At 38.3% G+C, this 26,701-nt stretch overlaps 1 protein-coding gene across 1 annotated transcript in view; it reads left to right on the top strand.

The window, feature by feature from the left end:
* Nucleotides 1-1,479: 1,479 nt before the first annotated feature.
* The window catches only part of PPAP2A (phosphatidic acid phosphatase type 2A), a gene marked incomplete at its 5' end in the record, with an annotated part of 52,476 nt that continues 27,254 nt past the window's right edge, over nt 1,480-26,701 (top strand). The window contains 2 exons of the mRNA XM_009894200.1: nt 1,480-1,644; nt 18,164-18,444. Coding sequence (XP_009892502.1) covers nt 1,480-1,644; nt 18,164-18,444 — 446 coding nt within the window. The remainder of the gene's footprint in view (nt 1,645-18,163; nt 18,445-26,701) is intronic.

Below are 26,701 nucleotides of genomic sequence, written 5' to 3'. Positions count from 1 at the left end.
CACGGTTTCAAAATGCACCTCACGAGCTTTTGCACTTTGCACTGCGACTTAGCAACCTGAAGAAGGGGCCAGGATTTATCACTCTGTTCCTGCTGTTTCACTCCTGATGCCTTTCCTTCAAATGAAGTATATAGTAATAAGCTTATTTAAAACCCCTTTAAGTGACTTATCTGGTAGTCGTCTTAAGAAGTGTCACCAGAAATCATAGCAATCTCTCATAACTTGAACTTAGAAATGTCTTTTGTTGTCAGTACAGCAGTTTGTTTATATCATGGGTAGTCTTTTCTACTTCAGTAATTGCACTTATATCATGGGTAGTCTTTTCTACTTCAGTAATTGCACTTACCATCTAATTTGCATATAGAGTGTCTATATGCAGAATTGCATATTACATGGATGTTGGGGAAAATACAAAGTTTAGTTTGCCTTTTTTTACCATGTTTTAAACAAAAACCTTCAGGGTTTTTTTTTTTGTTCATAATTTTTGCAATTCTTATAGCAATGCCTAATTTAATCACTGTTGATCTATTACTTACTCAGGGGACCAAAGGAAAGGTGGGGATGAGAAAAAAGTGTAAAATGACAAACCTGGGTTCCCTGAGGTCATTGTTCCTGTGAATGTCTATTCCTTAGCTGATTTTTAGCTGTCAGAAATAAGTTACAGATCTGAATGTAACCCTCAGAGGTCTTGATGGCTTCTTTGGCATGACTGCCAGTGTAGTGGAAGTGAACTTGTAAGAGAGGGAATAGGTAATGTGTCATACAGAGTCAGTTCAGAGAGCTATCATTTGTACCCAAGTTTCCTTGTTAGTAACTTATTTTCATGTGGAAATCTTCCAAAGTGTACAAAAGCTGTGTAAATGCAGCTCTTAAAGTATAAATCTCATTACCTTGAGATGCAGTCCACCCATTCAGAGTGTCTGTATTTTCTGTTGTCTCTGCAGTTCCTTGTTCCCCTTGCCTGCATGAAAACTACTTGCATGAAATCTTTAACTCCCAAACTGACAAAATCTGTATGCATTTTTATCTTGTTCTATGTAAACACTAACCAGATTATAGTGTATGGAACAGGGCTGGTAATTCAGATACAAGCCAATGTCGTGGGGTGGTGGCAAAGGAGGGGCACAAAAGGCAGCCTGCCCTCAATAACTATTCAGTCATGTGAGTGGCAAATGCTTTTCTTAAGCATAATCTTGGTTCAGTGTGTGGCAGCTCACCTTCCTGATGAAAGGACTTTGAACTCTATACTTTCTTAACTTCTGTATCTGGTGGGCAACCTCAGAGTCCTTCTGAAGTAGACTTCTAGAGGAGGTAAATTTATATAAACAGGATTTGGTAAGTGTGTGCATTGCATGATGCTTAGGAAACTTGAGTTTTGCATGTTTGGTAGCTTCCTCCATGCATGTTTACAAGTTACTTTTTTTTTTTTTGATTTAACCACATGTATTTCTTGTTTTTGTTTTTTGTTTTTTTTTCCTTCCCCCAACAGCTGGCTTACCCCTTGGTGTTCTAAACTTGGCCAAAATAAAACCGTATCAGAGAGGCTTTTTCTGTAATGATGACAGCATCAAGTATCCGTTCCATGACAGTACCATCACATCCACTGTCCTCTACACAGTGGGGTTCACCCTGCCCATTTCGTCTGTAAGTAGCTAATATAATAGGGAGCTTTGGTGATGGGAGTAAAATGTATGCCTTCCAAGAGTTCAGCACTGTGACTGTGAGTTTAGGACAGTCTATATAGGAAAAATCCCACATATGTATAGTTATATGCATGTGAAAGGTGCCATTGCTACTTTGTTTGCACAGAAAATCTGGAACTAATCTCTAATTGCTAGGATTGCTAATCTCATTTGTTTCAGGAGCAGAAAAAAATGGAGGTGAGGATTTAAACTGCATTAGTTAGTCTAGGCTGTTATCATTGGGGAGAAAAATACTACAGGCTTACATGCTGTGGAATAAACACATCTCTTGTTCAGAATGGGTTAGTGTGATAACACAAGTTTTAGCATCACAAGTGTTAAAGTTAAAACTTCCACTGGAGTGGCGTGCATGAACCTATAACTAGTGGCTGTTGCTTCCATGTACTTTCTACAGAAATAAGTCTAATTTGGACTCAGTGGGTTGTCTTAGGTTTTAAAAAATATGACTCTTTAAACCCTTCGAAATGGGATACGGAGGCTGAAAATCTAGTTGCCTGAAGAGAAGAGGCTCAGTGCTTTCAAGATTACGTGATTTTTACAAAGAGCAACTTAGCTCTTCAGTAGGTTTTTCTAACAATATTTTAAGCCTGATAGTATCCAAATTTTTAGTAAGGTTTGAGCTGGTTTAGAGAACCAAAATTTAACTATTCAGAATAGTCTTGAACCTGAAACTACATCTTGTTGTTTCTGCCTGTAGTAGTTGATCAAACTGTACTAGAGGTGGTCATAATCTTTGGTCTTCTGATAAATGTATATATTAAATTAATCAGTAAAAAGTATATATTAAACTGGTTTAAGGATGGAAGCAATCATTTAAAACAAGTAAACAGAAATCTGAGAAACCTACATGCATTACTCTAGTTTTCCCTTAAATGCTTGTTTATTAAAGCTTGCATTAGTCCTATGCAATAAATAGAAGGTAGACACAACAATTGTTACCATTAGTATAGTTTCACTTTTGAGGAAAACATCTGAAGTTTGTCATTTTGACAGGTATCTTCAACACAACTTCAGGAAAATTTCTTTTCCAGTAGGTTCATGTGTACCTTAATTGATGTGGTACAGATGAACTAGCAATTGCAGCTCTGCAATTTTGGACTTCTAAAGAGGCATTTCAGTTGCAGTTAGATAATCTGTTGAACCGCTTGATTTTTGTCTTCCATTTTTAGATTTGAAAAAGTTGTTCCTGTAACAGAAAGTCAATTGAGAGTACATTTTTTTTTTTTTTTTTTTTTTTTTTCTGGCTCTAAAGCAGTGGAGAAACATCTGACTTACAGCTAAGTTACTTAGAAGTGTAAACATCTAAGGAATGGTGTGGACAGCTATTGTAACTTTAACTGCCAAGATATCAAAAATTATAGCTTAGAATTTGACTTGTCAGTGATTCCAGTCTATTGTGGTATTTTTCTTCTAAGATACTTTCATAGGATTCACACTGAATTTTTATTGCCTGTCTTTATTTGCCCCCTTTGCAGGGGATTGGAGTATGTAATTGGAATAATGCTGAGAGAGGTTTCAAAAAAAAATAAAAATTCTAAAGCACTTGTAGCTCTGTAACAACAATACAGGCTATCCAGATCAGTTTTCTTCTGTCTGAACACTTAACAAACCTCAAAGCAACACAGGTTTTCTGGAATCTAGTGAAAAAATAATCACTCTAGTGTTTATGTTACTGCTCTTTGTAGTTAGCATATTAACCTAACTGGCTTTCTTAGTCTCAGTTTAAGATTTAGGGAGTTCTTTAGCCTCATGAAAGAGGTGGCTACTGAAGACTTATAGCTAGGGTAAGCTGTAGAGCTGGGGAGTATGAGATCTGGGTTATTACAATTTGCTGAGTTGAAAGTAGGATCCAGTTTAATGCTTTCTAGCTTCAAGCTTGCCTTTATTGAAAATGGGTGGGGAAAGTTGGTCAGTCTGGGAATCGGTCTGAATCTGACATTTAGACTGGGTTTTGTTTTGGACTGATTCAATGGAGGCTTGCAACTTTTTCCAAGGCAGCTTAAGTTTTTGGAAGTAGTATGTTCCAGGGTCAATATCCTCATCAGGGACACAGCTGGCTCATAAAAGCTTATTGGGCAGTAATGCTGATTATCCCACATCTAGTAAAAAATGTTATCCTGACATAAGGAACACACTTTTCAATGAAGGAATTGATGGTAAAAATTGGGTCTAATGCTATGCAAAGGAGAGTTGATAAATTGCACTTTTGTGCAAACTTTTCTTCCCTAATCAAAGACTACATCAAACAGGATACCTATTCGAAGTAGGACTTACACCTCAGCTTTGTCACATCACAAAATAGAAGGAGGAGCTTGTGATAGGAAGCTAAGGGAAGCAAAAGGAATCATATGTGCAAGATGAAAAAAAAAAAAAGGAATGGTTAATTGAGTAATAGAGTGGTTATAGTTGTTCCCCTTAGCATTCATCAATGTTCAGATATTGCTGATCCCATTATTTAGACCTTAGTCCCTAAAGCCTCATAAAATCGAAGCAGAAATGCTTGAAATACTATGCATGTCTCTTGTTGCACTAACAGCTTGCCTGTCTTCAGGGTGCAGTAAGAAATGGCCTGAATGTCTTGCTGTATAATAATAAAAGGTTTTGTCTGGTTCATTTGTTGGGGTAGGCCCATAGTGGAATATAAAACAACTTCAAAGGGAAAAAACCCTACCCAAACCTGCAGTAGTGAGTAAGGCATAGTTATTTCATTGTTAAGAGGTCTCTTTGTGCATAAAAGAAACTAGACTGCCTGAACATTCATTTGTCTTCAGAACATTTCATGAAGATTTACAAGACATCTTAGAAACTCTCAGGAATCTTCTTTAAAAAAAAAATAAAATTAAAAGGATGCTTGTAGAATTCACAATTCCATTTATAGCTCTGAACTCTTTCTGTTCCCATTGCCCCCTTTGATCAGGAAATGTGTGGGAAAGAAACTCATGTTTATTCTTTTCCAGGTGCCACTTCATAGTATAATACTTTTCAGTTTTCCAGATTGCTTTCTGTGTCTGGATGGGAAGTACAATTTTTGTATTAGAGTTTTTGGAGACTTAGGGTCAAACAAGCCTTGGTATTCCTCTGTAAAAATGAATCTCATTAGATGTCTAGGTCAGTGTCTGGAGCAGCACACATCCGTGATGACTGACATTTGAAGAACCCCAGAAGATCTTTCTGATAATTCTACCTTCCCAAGTCTTTCCAGAAATTTTTAGAAAGTAATTCTGAATAGTCTAAAAGCCATGACTAGTTAGGGGGTGGTGTCTATAGATTGCAACTTTAGGAATATTTTGAAATTAATCTCTAAGATGACGTACTTGGTCTGGCATTTTTGGTCTTAAGCTGTCTGCATGAGATCAACTCTTCCAAGTATAAATGACAAATTAATGTCAGTGTCCTTCTCTTGCTGCAAGGTCCAACCATGACTTTTCGCATGTGTCCTATTCAGTCATTTTTTTCTGGTGCCTTCACCTCCAAATCAATTTTCCTGGAGTCATCTTGCTTCTTACAACTGCTGCCTTCAGTGACAGTCATACAGCTTCTGTTAGACCAAAGGGTAGGTGCAACTGGGGGGAGGAGAAGCACGGAACAAAGGAGGCCTTTCTGAAGCATCCTTCTCACTAAAGAAGCAGCAGAGCAACTCAAGAGTTGCTGAGTTTTCATCTGCTCCCCATCTTAGGTTCTGAGCAGGATTTCTGTAGTTCCCTGCCAAAGCTTTGCCTGGCTGCTCTGTTCAGGAGCTGAAGGGACACAACCCACTGGTGAGTTTCTATACAATGGTCTAATTCGTGAGAGGACAACAGTTCAGTTCTTCTAACTTGGGCAAAGCGCTGCACTGAGTTTCTGGGAAACAAAGTAGTTTGCCACAACTGTTGCTACTAAAACAGGTAATGCAAATGCTGATGTTCCTGACAGGGGAAGTGTTCAGTAGTAGACAGAATTTTGAGTAAGTCACTTCTCTGGGATGAGCTCTGCTATTTGGAACTTGGAGAGACAAGAATGTTATGAGCATGTAGGACTTAATTTCTCCACCTTGAATACATCCAAAAGATATTTAGGTGATCAGGTGACATTGTGTTGTACTTAAAAAAACAAAACAAAAAAATTCTTAGTCTGATTTGACAAAGGCTAATGTCTTCACTGTCATGATGCCTTCTCCAAAGAGACTTAGGTAGCTTTGCGTTTGTGCCAGCTTTAACCTATTAGGCATAAGGCTTAATGTTTTCAGAAATGTCTCCTTCTACCATGTGTATCAATGTTCTGACTGTAACTTCCTTTCCAAATTAGCACCATCATAGTTTGGACACAATCTCCTGATTTCTTTTTCTGGCAAAAGAAACTAATCTTTTATGCTCTGTTTGTGAAAGGGATACATTTTGCAGGGAAACTTTTTATTGAATTCACCTATTTGATTAACATCATAAGCACTTACTGAGCTAATTTGTATGTTTCTTGAGGGACAAATGTAGCTACTGCTGTGGTAGAGACTGATAAAGCAGGGTCCTGTAACAAAACCTATTGAAGACTTAGATTGGTAGACATTCACTTCATTTTCTTGCAGCAGGGTGAAGGCTTTATGGCCCAGTGTTGACAGTTTTGCAGCTAATTGAAATTAAACTCACTGTTTGACACTAGAGTGGACTTCTGCATCTTTTAACTTCACAGGTTTCAGGTTATGTATTAATTTTGTTATGCTCTGAACAAGACCCGGCCTCTTATCTGGTAAATTTTTTAAAAAGGCGAGTAATGCTTTATCTTTGTGGGTTTTTTGGTGTATTCACAGCACTGGAAACCTTTTGGGGAAATGCTGTTGGACTTCATAATCTGGCATGAGTTCTACTTGATACTAACTGTTCATCTTGTATTATTACAGATGAGTATCATCTCTGAATCCAAGCTTATTCTGAGAAATAAACTGCTAATTTGTGTTTATTGAAACTCTTGTTTAAAGCAACATAATAATAACAACCCATGTTTATACTATGTGAAGTGTTAATGTGATGCAGTTCTGTTGAATTCATGAGTAATTCCTGGGTGATACGGTGCTGTGGGGGACAGAGGCTGAGAAATGGCAGTTGCTGCATACAGCTTTGGCCCCACTTCAGCCCTGTCCATGGCAAGTGTGTTCTGGTGGACTCGGTTTGAAAGCAGTTGAGGAAGAATCTGAGGAGCACCGCTTCCAGTTTGGTTCTTGTGCAAATCACTCTTACCAGGTGCAGTTCTCTGTAAATAAATAAATTGCTTGTTCAGTTGATGGACTTGATATTGTAGTTTTCTCAGTCCTTCAGGTACATTTGTTAATACAGTGATGAACAACACGGATAGTGTATGAAACTGAGTAAAGTAGTTGGCAGCCTTATAGTGGAAGGAGCTCCAGACAAGGGCTTTTAAAATGCTGAGTGAAGCTTTACCATAACGGTGAGAAAGCCAAGCCATCACAGTGGTTAGGAGTTGTTTCTGAAGGTATTATTTAGTACAGTATATGGAAAGGTAAAATGGAATAGGGAGAAATGTAGGGAGAGGGAGCTGCAACTTAAATATTTAAAATTCTTGTCATTTAAGCAAAAAAGTCTGTGGCATAGATTTTTGTTTGTCTGAAGTCTCATACCTAGTTACTAATAACTTGCTGTTGACATTAAGGACTTAGACCAGAGGCTCAAGGGGTTCGCAGAGAAGGGAAGGGTCTGCACCAGAAACCAGAGATGAGCAACAGGGAAAGCAAGTGAAAGAGGGGGAAAGTTCCTTTTTGTGCTGCTCTTCTGTTTCCCTTCCTCTGGCTCACCCCATTGTACCTCTTTCTGTTCTGCCTTGAGCAGTAAAATGCTCATGCAGAGAGATAGTTTTTACCCATCTTTTCTGGAGAACACTGAATGAGAAAATGCAGCAGTTGATCTTGGTGAACTGTGGAGAGATGGTATAAGCATATTTCTTGCTAGGTGCCCTCCTGAACTCTAAAATTTCTTTTAAGAAATGGAAAGTAGTAGTGTTCTGGTACTGAGGAAAAGCCAAAATCTTAACTTAATCTGCAGAGAGCTGTATGATACCATAACCAACCACCACAGAATGTGAGCAGTTATACAGAGTAAAGCTCAACTTGGAAGTTTTAACCAAGCTTTCACAAAATGCATGTTCCAGGCAGGATTTCTAGTGTTGTGCAAATGAATACTATGGATGTTTTTGCTGATGCAATTAGTAATGAAATCTCTACAGCATATTCAAGGGAAATGTTAGTTTGTGCTTTCTGTCTTAATTTCCGGTTTAAGGGCACTTAAACCTCAAAACACTACTTACACAGTTTTTTTAAATAAGTCTAGGTGTCACTTCTGGTTTAAAGCTACTCTAATGAAGTTGGCATTATATAAGGGCATGAAAGTGGTGTGGCTTTTCTTGAAGTGCTGGGAGAAAAGACAGCAAAATCTTTTAAATTTGTTTTGTTTCTCTGGAGAAAGACTATTGCTACCCACTGCTTAAGCACAGATGTTTAAAGCTATTTTGTCTGACATGTATCTACTGTTTCCTGGTGTAAATCACATCTATTCTCTTCCTAATCCCCTCCATCCCACCAGGAGAATGGAGTACCGAGGCTAAAGGCAGCATTTAAAAGAAAATCTCATTATTTAGATAGGTACATGCAAATTATTATTTCACCAAAATCTTAAGAAACTAAATAGTCATGGGATTAGATGAACAATCCTTAAATGTATAAATAATTCACTGAAATGTGGGAAGTGGTCAGTAAGAGTAAGTGCTCCCTTGCTTTCACAAGGTAGGAAGGTACCTAACGGAGCTCTCCAGGAGTTTGCCTTGTTTGTAAATCACAAATACCCTGGAGGGGAGCTTGTGCAGTGAGGCAGCGAAGTAGGGTACTCAGAACAGTAAATACAAAAGATGGCAATAACATGGCTGGTGAAATACAGTGCATATAAATGTCAAGTTATGTCTTTCCTGTCCACAAATGGACAACTTAAGGGTGGTGTATAATGTGATGTTCTCTCTCTTCACCAGAGTGGTAATGATCAGCTTTTAGTTCCATGGAGAGATCAACTGGATGCTCAGTAACAGTGAAGAAGCCTAATCAAGATTAGAAACTTAGAAAGAAGTGCACATGTGTTATACAGAATATTTATGGAAAAAAACCCAACATAATCAGTCAGAAATCACTTCAGCTTGTGAGGAAATCTAATCCATTGGACTGTATGAGTCAGACTACTGGACACGCATACTGTAGTTGTTTAAAATATTTAGTCCTATCAGTTAAGCCTCTTGTTTCTACTTCTTGTACTCTGACTGAAAGGCTGTTTCAGAGGCCTGTGTAACTCCCTTACTATGAGTATCTTTAATTGCCAACTGTACTTGTGGCTATTTAATTCTTGGTTGCTGTTGGATCAGTATTGCCCTTTTTTTCTGATATCTACTGCCTATGCAATTAGCTGATTTACAGCCCTTAAGTTCTGCTAAACTGCAAACGCCAACTTCTTTAGTTTTTGAGATAATGAGGAATGTACCTTAGTAATCCTTCTGTTTGCGGTCAGTTAAAACCAAACATGTTTGCAAGTTCTGACTGAGTGCTGTTTCAGAAGAAATTTTTGTCAGGTGGCTAAAAGTCGTAATGCCTTTGAAAAGACTTGTCTAGTGGTCTGCCTAGTATACTGATGTATAGCAATCATGATAAGCAGACATTATTTTCCCCTCATATTTTGAACTGACAAACTGCTAGCTCATCAGAGTTGTTTAACCTCCAAGTACATGACTCTGAACTCATTACTGCACAAATCTCCATCTGTTCTCTTGCTTCAGTCTTTAAGACTTGTTTTGCAGGCAGAGCTGGCTGACCTTGATCTTCCACTGTATCAAACAAAGAATTGCCAGCTCTGTCAGCAGTACGTATACTAGTTATTCATTAATGATGCTGGCATATGCACTGCATAACATCAGCTTGTTGGCTTTATCCTGGAGATTACCCTACTGGTAACCTCTTCCCAACCTTACAGTTCCCCTTAACATACCTGTTGTCATCTTCCCTTTAGGCAATTTCTTCACTGTGTGGCAATTGACTTGGAAAATTAAGTATACATCAGGGATGCTTTTCAATATTGTCATGTGGGAAGTACTCAGTAGAAAGCTTTTAATGACAGTCTGACATCTCCACTCCTTACTTAAAAGGAGTACTTAAACTCCCCTAATTCCTTCTACTTTCATGTAGAACTGAGCCCAGCTAATTGTTACTAATTCTCCTTTTTAATGTGCCAAACTTTGCCCTTAAATTTTATCTTGTTTAGGAGAAAATGGGTATCTGTAGAAAAACCAGAGCCATTCTTTTAACTTACTGTGGCAACACATGACTACGCCAGATGAGTAGGATTTTTTTTCCCCAGTGATCTGCTGTTGACTCTTTGTTACTTTTCGTTGAGGAACTACTTTAGGCTTTTACATGGATAAATCTTCTAGCAAGGGAGTACACCACCTCCTATGCTTCTGTTAAATTTTGTTGTTCAGTTGTATCTGGGAAGTTAAAGACCTTGACACTAATAATAGTTGTACCATTATGAAGACAAATATAGTTTGTTATCCAGTCCTTCTGTGCCAGCAGGTATCATATTTAGGAAACTTCGGCTGTGATACAAAAACGTTTTCCTGTCTTCTAAAACTGTGGTATCTCTCAGGGTGAAAAAGTAACATGTCTGTCACAAATCCAGGGAAAACCCTACTGGTTTACTTAGTATAGTAAGAGTCTTTGCCTCTTTCATCACTTCTGCCAGTTATTCTGCTTGTTTTTCCCACTTGTACTAACGAAAAAGCAAAGTTTTTCCCTATCTCTGCGTTGTCCTCAGCGGAGAGACACTTGCACTGCATAAGTACTTAAACTATACATATATATACACATATATAAACTTGGATTTGATTTTAGAAATTAAGCTTATTTTTAAAAAAACAAACTTAAAATCCCACAAAATGAAACTTTGCTGATTAATTTGAAACAGAACATACCGTTTAAGTACTGTGAGAAATTTTTCTTAATGGCTCCACTTGCCAGAAACAGTAGGAGTTGGTGCCCCTCTGGTTTGACTTCTACTTTTTGCCCCCCTCCCACTAGCTAATAATGAAGCCAATCCATATGTGTTTAAAAGAAGTAAATTAAACCTGCTTTATGGAGTGTGTTCTGAGGGAGTAGGTTTTGATATTGGACAGTACTTTAACCAAAAGACATCAAAAGCCAGTACTGGATAACAGTTGTCTTGGATTGAGGAAAACACAAATTACAAATGTGTAATTCTGTGACTTTGACTTAACACTGTTAAAACTAATCTGATCAATCTTACCGTAATCTGGTTTATAGAAATTAAAACTTATCTCAAGCTTTCATGGAACACGTTTCCTTTCAGCTCTGAAATGTGCTGAGTACAGCAATAAGACAAATGACTGATAGAATTACTTCTTGAATCTGTTGTATCTTGAATCTGGGGGGAAACTGAAGAAACACTTCATGAAGTTTACTATATAAGCTTTTTTTAGCAGTATTGTATTTCAATGCATATCTCTTCCAATTAGTTGTTAATTCAAACCATGTAGATACCTAGACCTTTAAGACTCATACAGTCTTACCTAAATTTGGCTGGTTATGACTTCAGGAAACTGTTTATAAATTTTCTTTCTTAATTAGCAAAGTGGGATTGGTTTCAGATAGAGTAGAAGAGGTGGAAAGAAATTATGAAAGAGAAGGCATTTTAATAACTTACTTTAGCTGGTTCTTACTAGCTTAAAAAGCAAAACAAAACCAACCTGAGTTGTTTGTTACTGTTTGCATGATGTTGATATATAGGAAGGTGCTGCAAGCAATTACAGACTAATTGCATCATAATCTCAGTATTGCTGAAGAGTGAGGACACGTTTCAAGCAGCTTCTCTTTGCATTGAAAAGCACATATTGTCACTGCATGATGGACTTCATTCCCATGATCCACAGACCATTGCTTTCCACTTCTGATTTAGCAGCATGCAACTGCATAACATCGTGTCATGTCCTGTCCCATGCGCCCTCCCCTCCCCCGCAAAAAAACCTTCAAACAGCCTGCCTGTATAACCCCAGTACTCTGAAAACTTTATCTCCCCCCTTGAGAAGCTGAAACATTTAGGTGTGGGTAGGAGGAAATGAGGATGAAGCCACCATAACACCATTATTCATAGAGCAGGCCTTTAAAAAAGATGATGCAGAGCTGGTGATGTGATATCAGTGGCACCACCTAACTATGATCGCAAGTATTTGCAGCAGTGTGCTGAAGCTGTGATAAGGTGTTTCTAGACTGAACTTAATTTTGTGAGAAACTGCTTTACCATGATGGTTAAAACTACCTACTCTAAAGAAGTAAATCTGTCGATAATCAAGAGACTCTTATTTGTCTATGCCTCATTCTCCAGTTCTGGAGATCTAAAAAATACATTTTTCTCAAATACACAGGCTTGAATCTTGGTGTTAGTATGTGTGCAGGGCAAAGGATGAAGTTTTCATTCCGTACATACTTTATAGAATAAATGGTATTGGAAACACCATGGCATTATATTGGCAAGTCACCTTCCCTCACCATGACTGCACGCTGCTTCTGCCTCCTCCCTTGCCCAAGTTAGCTAAATACTAAACACTGATGGTATATTGTGATGTCTTGTCACAATACTGACACAAGGGAAGGGCAGAAATAAGGTCTGGGATGCAGAATTTTTAAAAACGCTGCTATTTTTACTATTCGGAGAAAGGGACAGGGATTTTCTTTCTTTTTTTTTTTTCTGGCAGGAAAGGCTGTGTTTTTGCACTGTATTGCAGAGTCCAGCTCCAGGGCTCTGTGCTGGCTGGTGTCTGAATGGTTCAGTGTTTTGGTGAGGCTCTGGCTTGGCTCTTAGCCCATCCTGCTGTCTTTCTGCTTTGCTGGTATACTTGGACAGCTTCCAGAGCTAGGTCAGTTGTAGTCCTGTTGGCGTGGAACTGGAAACAACCCCTCTTCACAATTACCGTGCTTTTTTCTGCCGTTTTCAGAGGAGAGGTTTTGCATGCTATTGGTTTTATGACTGTAACAGTACTGGAGATACTTTATTCTTTGCGACACGCTTAGCTGGAATACGTGGGCACTTTGATAAGCCCATAACTGCTTGGTCGTGGAACAAAGCTGTGTGTCATTCTTCAGACGTCACTTCAAGGAAATTTTCAGCTTATGAGCCATTAGTTTGTTATTTGTTCTTCTGTGTCTGTTTTCAAACAGAAGCATTCTTTTAAGCAGTCACTTTATGGTGTGGAGAACAAAATGGATAGCAAATCATTGGTGAGAGTGTATGTCTCATGAGACAGTATGTCTCATTCATGATGGGCCCAGGAGTCAGGTTTGGTTTGGAGGACTTCATGGGCGGAGGTTAATGGGGGAAGAGGGTTAAAAAGGATTCTAGGTCTTTTTCTTTCTTTTTTTTTTGTTGTAAATCCTGATGGTGTAACTTAGTGTTTCTCTTCTATTCCCTTCCCTAGCAGTTCTCTTCCTTCTCAGTTGGAGCCTTTTTTTCCCCCTTTCTTTTTCTTCTGTTCTTTCTGTGTTTACTTTTGTTTGTACCCACTTATTTAGGGGTAGCTGTGTATATGGAAAAGAAGAGGTGGGCTATGCCTGGACAAAAAAGTCCTAAAGGGAGAACGAGGACTACAGCAACATCTTTTTCTGGCAGGAATGAAGGAAGGAGGCTCTTTCTCATCCTTCTCATCCCCTACTGGTAGATCAAGGGCATCTGCCCCCAGATGATTTTTGTTGTATAACTCTAAATTGGTATGCGTTTTGTGTGCAATAGTGCTGAATTTTGAGCACAAAATCAAGGGCTTTTAAGCATGTCAATGCTACTGGGCTGCACATAACTTGAGTCAAAGAAGATTATTTATTGTTTTGTTGAATATTCTTGGTAGTCCTCCCTTGTTTTTTTTCTATACAGCCATTTCTTTCTGAGGTTATTCATCCCTGTACACAAACAGATTGTGCAGATGCTGTACGTGTGTCACAGATGGAGGCCCAGGATTTAAAAATGTGTTGCTATTAGTTTGTAGTGATTAGTATTCTATTTTGATTTTTTTTTTAAAAAAAAAACTTTGCTGTTCAAATGATTAGTTTTGGCTAGCATTGCAGGTCTCTTCAGGTGCAATAGCACAAAGTGTTGTGCACCTTAATCTTGTGTTCTGTTGAGTTTAGGATGAGCTAAAGGCTTCCTCTCTGTTGTGGTAGAAGGGAATAAAATCTCCATGCCCTAAGGTTGTAGGGCTTGTGCGGTGACCACATCGTTCTAGGGAAATATGCAGTGTGTTGAAGTGAGGGGATTGAGTGCATGTGTAACTTTTCCTTTTTTCCATATCTATTCCTGAAAACTCCCTCCGCACTTGCGCTCCCTGAGAAGCACCCCTTTTCTGCTTTCTTGAAATGCAATTTGTGCTCTTCTGACTTGTGAAGCTGTCCAGAGAAGGTATAAAGTGGCAACTGTTGCTCACTGGAATATAAGGCATAGCTGATAAGTGTGGCGGTAGCAGCAGATTGAGCAACTCAGTGGTTGTCACTGAACTGTTTGCTCAATCTTTGTTTTGGCATGCTTCTATACTTGATGTGCCACAAATGCGAAGGTGAGAGGAATCCTGACCTGCTCTCCTTCATTCAGTGGTCCTTCCTGGGAGCTGCAAAGACAAGGCAGTAGTCATTGGTCAAAGGAAGTACATAACTTTCTAACTTGCTGCATGCCCATTCCTGTTTATGCACTTCTCTTTGGAAATGTGGGGGTATAATCATCGCCAGAGTTTGTGTTGCTTTTGTAATGTATTTTTTATTCCTTTTTGCTAGCTGGCTTGCCTTTTGCAATTCTCAATTCAAGACGTATCCCCTTCCAGAGAGGAGTTTACTGTAGTGATGAATCCATCCGGTATCCATACAAAGAGGACACCATTTCTTATAAGTTGTTAGCAGGAATAATTATTCCTTTCAGTATAATTGTTGTAAGTTAAACTTTTCTTCATTGCCTTTGATTTCAATGGGGGTGGGGAAAAGGGAGGAGGGCAATCTGTTAATACAGACTTCTACAGTTGTATTCTATAAGATTTCTTGACTCTAAAATAATGACCTTAGACCAGGTGCTCAAGCAGTAGTAATGGTGTTCTGGCAAGAGTAACTAAAAGGTTTTCTTTAATCGAGCGAGGTCAAACAACTAGAGTTATAGAACGGAAAAAGAATACCTTAGAACTATGGTAGCTTAATTCTGTAGTCTGAGAGGTAAAACCTTCCTCCCTTACCTTATCAGTTAAGAATAACATTAATGTATTTTAAATTACTGTCTCAAGCTTTTCTATTTTGGCAGCTACTACTTTCAGAATGTGAGTTTGCATGATCTATTAAGTTAGCATTTTTTTTTCTGCCACAGAAGTTGTTGGAAATACTTCTGTGTGTGGAAGTGTAACAACAGATAACAAGTTCTTTAATAGAAAAATATTATGGCTTCCAACCAGGACTTATCAAAAGCATAACTAGAATTAAAAAAGAGTAAGTAGCCAGCGAGTTTTTCCCCGGATGTTTCCCTGAAGGTCAGGACAGAACAGTGGGCCCATTTGTGTTTGAGTTAATGCTAGGGCTCACTTTCATGCTGCACCTAACCTGGCTGAAAACAGGGTACTGTTTTCCTTCCCTCCCTCACACCAGATCAGTGAGCTGGAGAGGTTGCCTCTGCAACTGCCAGTCTGGGATCTCTCTCTTTGACCACAGCTCCTAGCTCAGTTGAACTGGCTTGAGTTTACAGTGACTCTGTATCCTTAAGATGTAATTATATGCTGTTAGCTGAGCCAACCTAATAGCTTACTATAGACAAAAGGTGAGGTGCCACTATTACCCTGTCTTGTGCTACCGCTGATGGCTTGTCTGAACCAGGATGAGCTAGTAAAATTCCTTAACCTGGCAGAAAACAGATGCTTTCTTTGAGCTAAGTTGAATGAAATGGCTCCTGGAAGAATATAATATCAGTGTGGGGGACATGTCCTTGGATACAGATAGAGGGGAGAGCTGGATCTTGTCAGTTAACCATTTCGTGTGCTAAGTCTCATGCGACTGCACGTTAGTTCCAACAATCGCCCTTCAATAGGGGCTTCAAGATCCCTGTCCAGATGTGCTAAAAAGCCTCAGACACCACTCATGGCTGTGTATTGGGTGGCATCCAAGCTCATCAGAGCTACATTTTGACCAGAGTTAAAACTCTTGTATGCCAAATAAAATTTTTAGACTTATAAATATTTTAAGAATCAAAGCTGCAAAAGGAGCAGCTAAATACGAACCTCAGTATTGGCCAGCTGTTTCTCAGGGTTAATGGGTTAAAATCAGGAGGGATATATCTTGCATAAGGACTGCATCAATTTTTATCTAGGTTCCAACATAAAGGTCAGCGTGTAGCTTATGTTTGCTCTTGGGTGGATTTTTTTTTCCATAACTGTAGAAATGTGGGGCTGGGAATCAAACCTGTGACTTGCTTGGTTTTCCTTTTCTTGGAAAAACTGCTTCAAAAACTTATAGAAATACTTCTGGAGCAGATAAAACTTTTTGGGTTTTGTATGTTCTACCAACTGGCAAGTGGTTTATGCTAAAAGGTCCTGCCTTTTAATGTAGGAACGGTTTTGGGTTTTTTCACCCTGTTTACTACTATGGGTAGTCAATATTACCTAAGAGCAGCAGTACTTGGCCACAACTGAAGTCCCTCTATCTTATTACTTCATTTCTAGCAGTGGTTAAAACAAATGAGAGAGGGAGAGCAGAAGAATAGAGCAAGCAGAGATTGATGTTTTGCCCTCAATACTTTGCTACCAGCCATTTGCAGCTTAGGGACTTCCTGAGACAGAAGATACTTCAGTGAATATAGTAGATGTATTTCCTTTGAATTTATCCAATCTCCATATGAGCCTGTACGAACATTTAGCTAACAAAGTTACCTTTGTAGCATCAGGGAACATCTTTTAGTTGTGAAATCAGGCTTTTCTGTGAAGGTTACTTTGAAGTCAGATGGTAAAAGCAAATGTTGGTGTCCTTTACTCAATGCTTAATCAGATTATTAAGGATGAATACTCTTTGATGTCTGCATCCAGTGAAGTAGCTGCATTGACATCACCTAATTTTTTGTCAGATCAACTCAGATAAGCGACCTTCTAGCAGGTTTTGCATCAGTGTTCTTTAAAAGTGTCCGGGTCTGAGGACCACCCGAACCACAACAAAAAGGGATTCATTATTTATCAGTCATGGCTGTGATCTTTCTGCTCAGTTATCTTCATGAAGAGGTTACTCTCTGGGATAGGTAGATTCTGTATAAGAGCTTACCAACATCTACTTCACTGAAAACTTTCTCAGCTTTAGTCCATGTTTCAGTATGCTGCAGAGTGTAAAACTTCAGTGTCACACATCTGATAGGATTGCCTCTTTGCCTTAATATACAAAGCCGCTGACAGCTACTCTGTCTGCCCACGGGTCAGAGTGTCTAATAACAGCTTCATTCACCAAAGCTCTGCTTTGCTGGGATACTGGGCTTGTCACTTGCAAGTGACAAATGGAGCCATCATTTAGTCTTCACGGGATTTTTAAAGATCACTTTACAAATATGCATCCAGCCCCTCACCCATCTGATCATCTGTATGAGTCAAGCCTTTCTGTACAAAATGGGACTGTCTGGTTCAATGTCCAGCCTTCTGGGGTGAAGTTTTATACTTTATTTAAGGAAAAACTTTCTGCAAAAGGTAAAGTTGCAGGAAAACAAAATTAAATCTGCTTTTCTGTCAACATTTGATGCACCCTTGGTGCGTATACCTTGGACATGCAGGGTGAAAAATCCTTGGAAAGACCTCAGTAAGCCAGTCTTTCTCTGCTCTCATTACTGTTCTTTTCTTCCTTAAAGATTTAATTTTCCTGAGGAATAGGAAATTTCTTTGTTTAAATAACTGGCCTTTCATATCTGGAAATGGAGTCTAGACCCTTCTGAATAGTCTCTGGCTTCACAAAAAACCTAACAACTTTATGATTAAATAGAAAAATTTTGCTTAGCAGAAGTTTAACTGAAGAAGGTTCAATGTAGAATAAAATGTAATACTGGAGAAAATGTTTCTCATTAGGACCATGCCAGGTAATATGGCTAAATGTTACTCTGAAAAGGTTTTGGTTTAATAGATATTCTGAATATGAATAATCTGATAATAAGTTCAGCATGAAGCAGGGTAAGGTAAAAGTTTTCTTCTTCTACATAAGTGTTTACAGTTTGGGCATGGTTACTGCTGACTCTTGGAGAATTTAAATTTGCAGCTTAATATTTATAAAAAATTAATTTCTGAAACGACATGTATTAACAACAATAGAGTACAGATTATCTTTAGTAGATAATTAGTAGAGATTAGTAGATAACAGTAGAGATTATCTTTAACTGTTGTCCTTATTTCTCTTTCAGATAATCCTAGGAGAGACTCTCTCTGTCTTTTATAATCATTTGCACTCAAATTCATTTGTCAGAAATAACTACATAGCCACTATTTACAAAGCCATTGGGACCTTCATTTTTGGAGCAGCTGCTAGCCAGTCATTGACAGACATTGCCAAGTACTCCATTGGTAGACTGCGTCCTCACTTCCTTGCTGTGTGCCAGCCTGACTGGTCACGAATCAACTGCAGTCTAGGTTACATTGAGAACTTCACTTGTCAAGGAGACAAAGCAAAAATCAATGAGGGAAGGTAAGTCTGACTTAATTTTGTATACTTGGTTGTAAGACGGGTTTATTAACTTAGTATGATGAGTTTGGTATTGCTATTGCATTGTTTATGCTTCTCCTACAATAAATTTCTTGTAATGAATTTTAAACTTTGAGCCCTGTCTAGACACTGAGATTTCTTTCTAATTTGTGGAAACTTGTTTTATTAATATACACAAGAATTTATGTATTCTTCTGTACTTGTTTCTAGTTTTTTACAAAATGTGGGTGATGTTCAGTTTTGATTGGCTTGTATTTATGTTTCTAAAATGTCTGTGCACCCCTATGAAGAGAAGAATTGGAAATTTGCCTTCATAATTGGATGTAGAATAGCAAGGAAAGCAGTTCAGATTTACAATGAAAGCAAATAAAAACAGGATGTATCCATATAAAAATACAGAGAAGTGTTGAGCATCACCCTACTCAGTTTTCTTATGATTACTCATTTCATGACCTTAAATACTTATCTGCTAGTTCAATTGCAGCAAGATTTGCAGGGAAGCAAAAATGAAGCATCTGACACATTTTGTCACTGTTATAAACTGTGGTGTTTGAATGCTATTGGAAATGTTAAAGTATGTTCAGAATAATTTCTGGTATTAGAGCTGCTTGAGCTCCCTGGAAACTTAGGTTTAGAGAAACTCCTTGCCATTCTTTTCCCAGAAGACCTATATATCCTCTTAGAACTCTTCTCCTTGTGTGTGGTTTTTAAATACACGTGTGCAGGCTTTTACTCACTGTCCTCCACGTTCATTTGCTCTTCTAGCACGTATCCCCTGTGGATCTTCCAGTACCACGCATGGTATTCCTCAGCAGCCACTAGAAAATGTTGCATATTGTTTTGTTGGGGGACCAGGTCCAGGCAGAGGTCCAAGTCTGTTCAAAGGTGCCAGGAGCAGTTTGTATTTTGAATGGCTGTTGGTAGTACAGCAGATAATCCTAAAGTGAGCAGAACTTCATGCAGGTAGCAGATCGACAATTTGGAGTTTGAGAGATTGAAGTAGAGGAGTGTGCAGCTTTTTTTGTATTACTAATGCTCATAATTGTGCCTGGAAGACTTTTATTTACTTATTGTAAGCTGTTCCAGACACTGATTATTGGACAGACTTTCAGTGCCTGTGAGTAGCCCTGTAGAGTCAGTAAGGTATGGCTTTTATCTCTGTTCCAGGAAATACATGATGTACTTGTAAAGGTCACTTTCTACATGACTGTCAACTTCAGTTTAAAAAGGCAGAGTAAACAAAGGAGGATTTTCATAAAATGTAGAAACTAAAGAATTTCTAAACAGCATGTCTGTCAGACTTTTAAATGTTACTGACTTTTCAAAGATCTCACTTGTAGTAGAACAACCTTAATTGAAATAAAGGAGATGCTACCTCCTCCAGATAACAAATTGTCTTGGTATCTTGTTATCTTTGCAAATTTTAATGTAGTGAGTGAGCAGAAGTAATTGCCAGAAACTAACTCTTTTAGTATAGAAGAAGATAAAATGGTTACTTATAACACAAGAGGGGGGAAATACAAATTTTGTTGTATATTACATTGTGGTGGAGGTAAAATGTTTTGACTTTTTTTGCTTCAATTCACTGAAAGTGGTATTTATTTTTATTATACTGCTACTACGTGAAAAGATAGTTGTCCAAGTTTCAAATGGAATGAGTCTTTAAACAAAATTGCACTTTCTCAAGTGCTCTGTGAAACAGAATTGTGTGACTTTCAGCATGAAACAGTGGGGTCAACTTTCAACTTGAGCATAGCTCTGAGTCTTCAGTTGAACTTCTGCATGAGTCTAAAAATGGTTCTCAAATGTAATATACGGAAAAGGAGAAAATTTGAGTTAATTGTAAAGACTAAAATGATCCTGAAATAAAATTTTCTGGGTTTTGAGCATGTTGAAAAACAGAGTTAGCTTATTCTCAAACAAGGAAACAGATTTTTGTTGTATGAGAATAACATGGGAGAACAGTGGCTTAGTAATCACTTAGCTTTTGTTCTTCCCTGTGCAACTACTGCATTGAAATCTTGGACTTCCATATTGGAGGCAAGATTTGCCTGTCATCTTTTAACTGATAACCTGTTAGGTTTGTATTCCCAGCTACTGTTTTGTTCCCTTTTTCTGTTGTCCCTGTTGCTCCCTAGAAAATTATGTGAGAGGGCTCTCCTTTTTGATCAAAGCTTGCCTTGAAGTGATGACCTCAGTGTGAGCTCACCTGTGGTGCTTCTGCTCTCAGCTGAGGCTTTTCCATGTGCAAGAAACTGTATTAAAAAAAAAAAAGTAAGTTAGTGAGTGGTCAAAGAAGGGTAGATTAAAATGGTACATTGTCCTCTACATGGGAATGTCTTGGATGCAGTGACCCAGTAAATCATTCTGGGTTTCTTATGGGAAGTGGGCCTCACATCTGAATGTGTGGTTTCAGTGATCTTATGTCATGTGCCTACATACCTGACAGTTAATAAGCCATTAAGAGGATGGAGTTTGGTTGCAGTGAGTTTTGCAGCAAGTTGGAGGAGGTCAGCAGGCGCTCAAACTGTAACCCAGAAGTGAATTTCTAGATCAGTTGGACAAAATTATTAGCAGCAAAATTAGCACCATCTACCCTTACTTGCACAAAATAAATATGCAGGTAGAAATACCAAGAAAGAATTAAGACGAGACAATCAGTGTTGCATACAGAATCATATGTTCTAAATTGAACCAGTTATTTCTGTGTAGTAGTAGGACTTGAGGTTAGTTTTGAATATTTTCTAGAGATACAGTTGAACAGTCAAAAAGACAATTCTAATCTTTGTTGACTATTTCTTAATTCATAGCAGGAAAACTATGCTTCCAGCGTAAAAATCCATTGTGTGCTTCAACTATGCACATCGTACTCTTCTGTTTTGTTCTCTCTTCCCTTCTTGTCCCTTCTCATGATTTTTATACTTAACAAAAGCAAAAAATAGTTTTGGTATGCAGCATCTCTGAGTAGGTCAGAGCTCTTGGTCTGAAATAGAGTAAGTGGGTGTGTGTTGAAGAGACGGGTGTAAGAAGTCTCTAAAGGATACTTCAGTGATGATACAGAACTTAGGTAATGCACAGTTGTTCCCATTTCCTCCTAATAGTAAAACTGGACAGTGAAACATTTGAAGTAGTTTCTTATTATTTTTTCCCTAAGTGAAGATTAAGAAGTTGGAGTAAGCTGTGGAACTCTTCGCAGTGCTGGGGTGTGTAAGTTTATAGGTGGGTTCAAAAAACACTTGAATAAACTTCTAGAAGAATAAAACCATGAAAAAAACCTGGAAGCCTGTAAGTTGTGGTTGGAGGCTGAGAGTGTTTTGGACAAGCATGGTTGCCTATTTTGTTCCAGTTCTGTTTCATGCAAATCAGATGTTTGCAACTTGGCATATGTCTACTATGTTATAATGTGGGGGGCACGGTGGAAACATATTCATTAGTCTTTATTGTTCAAGAGTAACAGTAGGATTAAAATACATGGTAAAATATTTTATCATGAATATAAACCAACAGAATTAGGCATGGTTGTCTAAATTAATAAAACACCTGTGAGTTTTGGTTAGTTTCACTAAGGTTTTACTTTCTAACCTGAGCTTGATAAACTAATTCTTGCTGACTTAAGTATCTTGTTTGCTCTGTTTCATGCTGAAAACAGTCCTCTTCAGTTTTAAAAGCTTACGTTCTCCTTGGCAACTTTTATAGTATGTTTGCACTTTCAATACTACTGGTGGTTAAACTAAGCTGAGGATCACAATCACAATTGTGTGCTTAGTAAATCTCATCCATATTTGTTGAAAGATGCATATAAGAGTTGGCATATATTAATTATTTGGAAGTATGTAGCACTTGCAGATCTCTGGAATGCATGGAAATCACTAGTTATATAAAAAAATGCTACTTAAGTTACCATTAGAAACTGTAGTCTAATGACTGAAGAAACTGTGCCTTTGTAAAACAACTCTTTCTTCAGGCAGTCTTTGGCATTTAATTTAAGCTATACACAGAAGCTTGGTATGAGATACTTCATGGCAGTTTTCTGAGGGTCAATGACTTGTACAGAACTGCATTCTCAAGCTTTTATGAAGGTGTTGCTAGGTTGGATGGCAACTAGTTGTGTGTAGAGCTTTGTAATATTCCATTTAAATGAATATTAAGTGTAGTAACTCAAATGCGATTGACCCATGAATGGGACTTTTTTCTTTTGAGTATCAAAACTGAAAGGTTCTCCTTAAAGCACATAAGAGTTGAGCAAGATACATACTTTTAAAATGTAGGTGCACTGCCAGAAGGGCACAGAACTTCATGTCATCTAGTTTCTTTACTGGGAGGCAGTGGCTGCTTTTAGTGTTTTAGAAAAGTAAGTTTGATATGCAAGCACAAGTTTTAGTGTCTATGAATAAAGAGAGATCAAAGCCAAGGGGTCCTTCTGTCATGGGTGCTTGCAATTAGAACATCAGTTTTAGTATACCAGTGTATACTTTAATGCTACTAGATTGCTTTAAGGTACTTTCTTTAGCTCTGTAAAGATAATGACTTGCCAAATGGCGGTTCTCTTTTTCAAATCGGCAAAGCAGGGCTCGGTAAAATAGGTAGGCATGCCAGGCTATAACCCTGGTTGAGTAGGGATGTGAGTGAGTGGTCTCTCCCAATCTCTGATCTCTGTGGCTTTTGCAGCTCCCATTCTTATTCAATTTCTTCCTTCTCTTTTGGCTTGCTACTGCTTACCTTTGCCTGGCTTTCAATAGCTTGGCAAGATACTCAAATTTCTCAAAAGAGCAGTAAGTAGAAGGGATGCTGAAAGAACAAATGATGATGTCTCCATTCCTTACTGGTAGCTAAGGCATACATCCCAAACCTGTCCACTCTATCCAGTCCATGGCTGATCGTTCATGCATCCTGTTTGTTAGCTTTCTTGCATCTGAAGGAGTTAATAGAAATCACAGATGTTCAGCAGCAGGAGCTGTGAATTAATATTTTACTGTTCTTCTGGAAAGTCTACTTTGCTGTATTTGCTGGTTGTCTGTTGTTGAGTTTGTAAACAGCTAAGCTAGAATGTCCAGTAGAGCAACAAAGTAGAACATCAAGAGCTTCTGTTTTCCTCTAGTTGTATTAATTGTGGGATGAGTCTTCGACACTCTCTCACAGAATCACAGAATGGTCAGGGTTGGAAGTGACCTCTGGAGATCATCTAGTCCAACCCCCTCTCACAAAAGCCTTTGTTATTGTATCTTAACACTTGATTGGCCTGGAAAAATTTTTTAGGCTTATGGGGGGGGGAAGCAACTTTAAAAGGTATTTGTCTAGTTACTCTTAAATGTATTGTACTTAAGACTGTCATGGGGTTCCTTCTGTACTGTACTAATATATTGTGTGGCAATATTAACTGGTTGCTCCTAACTCATTTTGGCAGTCAGGATTTGCTAATTCTGCCTTGATGACCACCTTTGTGCAGACAAGCATTGGTAATCCCCTAGATAGCAGGATCTGGAATCTAGGCGTCACACTTGACCAGGCCAGCCTGAACCTGGAAAAGGTCAGTCTTAACTGTGTCTGTAAACATGAAGTGTCATCTTAAGCAAAGAATGGGTATTTCTTATTGCTTGTAAAATCCAATCTCAAAGACAGTAAATGAGGCTTAAATATAGGTTCTGTCAGTATTTTTTTTGAGGAGGATGGGAACTTAGTAATGGCAATGGGCTTTTCTCTCCAGTTTTATAAAATCTTTCTACAAGCAGGTAGAAACTAAAACCAAAAAACCCCAAGCCCCCCCAACAAAAAACACCCCGAACTGAACAAAAGATCTCCCAAAACAACAACAAAGCACCCCAACAAACCAAGCTTCTGGTATGGAAGAGTTGTGTGTAATTGAAAGAATATTTGAATGAGAGTCATCTTTAATTCTCTAGCAATGTTGCAGGTGCTATGTAAAGCCTACAGTATTTTTAGAACTTAATTTAGGATTGTGCTGTCACTTTTGTGTATATATATCACATTATAAACTTGGCAGCACAAACAGCACATTAAAACCCTGTGTAGAGGTCAGTTATATAGAATTTGATACTATTTAAACTTTCATTTTATTCACAAAATGTTAAGAATAAATGTTGTAGCATGAAGTATGCAGTATTATTACTTAGTGCCTGCTGAATAATTTCACAGGGACAATAATATACTAGGGTGGAAATAAATAAGTTCTAGTTACTGATGAGGCAAATGATGCCTCCCTACAACTTCAAAACTTGAGAGCATAGTTCCTTAAATTTTCTGGTTTTAGAATCGCTTTGTGCGTAATAATGTAGGAAAAAGTAGGTTTGTAATATCAGTACTCAATAAGGAACATGAAACACAACTGTTGCTAATGCTGTGTGGAGCTTGTAACTTTTGAAAGCAAAAGGCTTTGAATTAATGTGTTCCTCTTCTCACATGTTCAATGTACCTGATTTGCTTGTTGTGCCATAGTGGTCACAAAGGTCTCTGGAATAGAAACTAACTGGGAACAATCAATTTAGTGGATAAAAGTTTAAGAATCAATTCAGCTACCTGGCAATTGGTTATGAAGTTATTCTTCATAGTTTCGGATTAACATAAATAATGTATTTTTAATACTGTATTTCAGGATGATTATTACCTGCAGATGATGGTGAAAACTATTTAAAAACAAAAAAAAAAACCCAAAAACTTTCTAAAATGTCACCAGAAAAAGTAAACAACCTCATTGTGGCATCATCTACCTTCTTCAGCACCACTGGATGCAAGCCATCCAGTCTCATGGACTTGGAAGTAACCATAGTTAGATCTCTCCTGACTAGATAGTACCTCTCTTCTCTAAACTTTACTATTAGACATGAAGACCTGGGCGTCTAAAAAGATCGTATAGGAAAAGACTTCAAAACCTGAGGCAAAAAAGGTATCAAGTACCTTTAGCTTTTCTATTCCCTTTGTCACAGCATCATTCACCCTGTTCAGTGCGGGGCCCATATTATTCTTGTCTTTGTTCTGCTGCTGACCTACCAGTTGAATACTGTCACACTGCTCTTTCTATCCCTCACTAGCTCCAGCATTGACCTTCCGAATTCCTTCTCTGCATGCTTTGGTGGTGCCACAGTACTTGTCCTTGGTAGGCAGTCTGTTTCTCTCTCTCATGATTTTTTTTGTATCTAAACTCAGTCATATTATTGCTCACTGAATCAAGATGGCATCTTGTTATTCCTGCTTGTCTTCCTCAAGGAGATAGAATGTCTTCATGCTCTGAGGATGTTGTCCGTGAAATCCTAGCATCTCATGGTTACTGCAACCAAGGCTGCTGCTGACATGTCTAACTAGTTCATCTTTGCTCCTGGGTAACAGATTAGCAGAGAACACTTTTCCTGTTAGGCCTGTCCAAAAACAGTGCCAAAAACCAAACCTGTTGAATTGCTCACACCCTGCCATGTTGCCCTTCCAGCATATTTTGAGGCAGCTGAATTTCCCTAGGAGAAGCCTTTCTGGATATGAGATGCCCGAGTTCCTATGCCTCCAGTCTCCAGAAATTTTAATCTGTACTAAATTGTTAGATATGCCTAGTCTAACTGGTGGTTTCTAACATATCTTGGGGTTCCCCCCCCCCCCCCCCCCTTTTGTGTACAACAATCACCTACTAAGCCTGAAATGTAGACTTAGTGATTCTTCATATTCTTCTGCCTTGAGCAAGACTTGGACCCTGGCCTCCAACCATCTAAGTGAGCTTCCTCCTTGCTGAGCTTCTCTAATGACTTTGCATTTCCTTTTTATGCATCTCCAGCTGTACCATATGTTTAGTTAAAAGGAGAAGGGTCAACATATGGTTTAATTTCTTGAACCCTTCAATTCACTAACTTTTACTCTGGAGCTTATTTATTGAGCTGTCATTTAAGATGCAGATTTGGAGGTGTTCCAGTCTTCCTGTCTATTTAAATATCGACCATTAAGGTACTGTTGGCTTCTTTCTGTTCTTTCTATTGAGACATAGATATGAGAGCTTTTTGTTTTGTTCATATGTAGGATGTTCTCCGAACTGGCTTTCATAAATGCCAGATGTGTCCCTTTGTGATGAAGTTTTATTGTCCTTTTGGACTGCAACTGAAAACTCTGGAGTGAATTTCAGATCTGAGTAACTGCTGGGTCCAGTTTTTGGTTGTTTGTTGATTTTTTTTTTTTTTTTAAATAATAAAATCTAAGTCTTCATTAATGCAGTTCAAAACTTTTTTTCACATTTTTGGTACTGAAA

Source organism: Charadrius vociferus, unplaced genomic scaffold (assembly GCF_000708025.1).
Source record: "Charadrius vociferus isolate BGI_N301 unplaced genomic scaffold, ASM70802v2 scaffold70, whole genome shotgun sequence".
NCBI classification, from domain to species: Eukaryota; Metazoa; Chordata; class Aves; order Charadriiformes; family Charadriidae; genus Charadrius; species Charadrius vociferus.
Note: the sequence above shows the minus strand (reverse complement) of the source record. Positions and strands in the feature narration are given on the sequence as shown.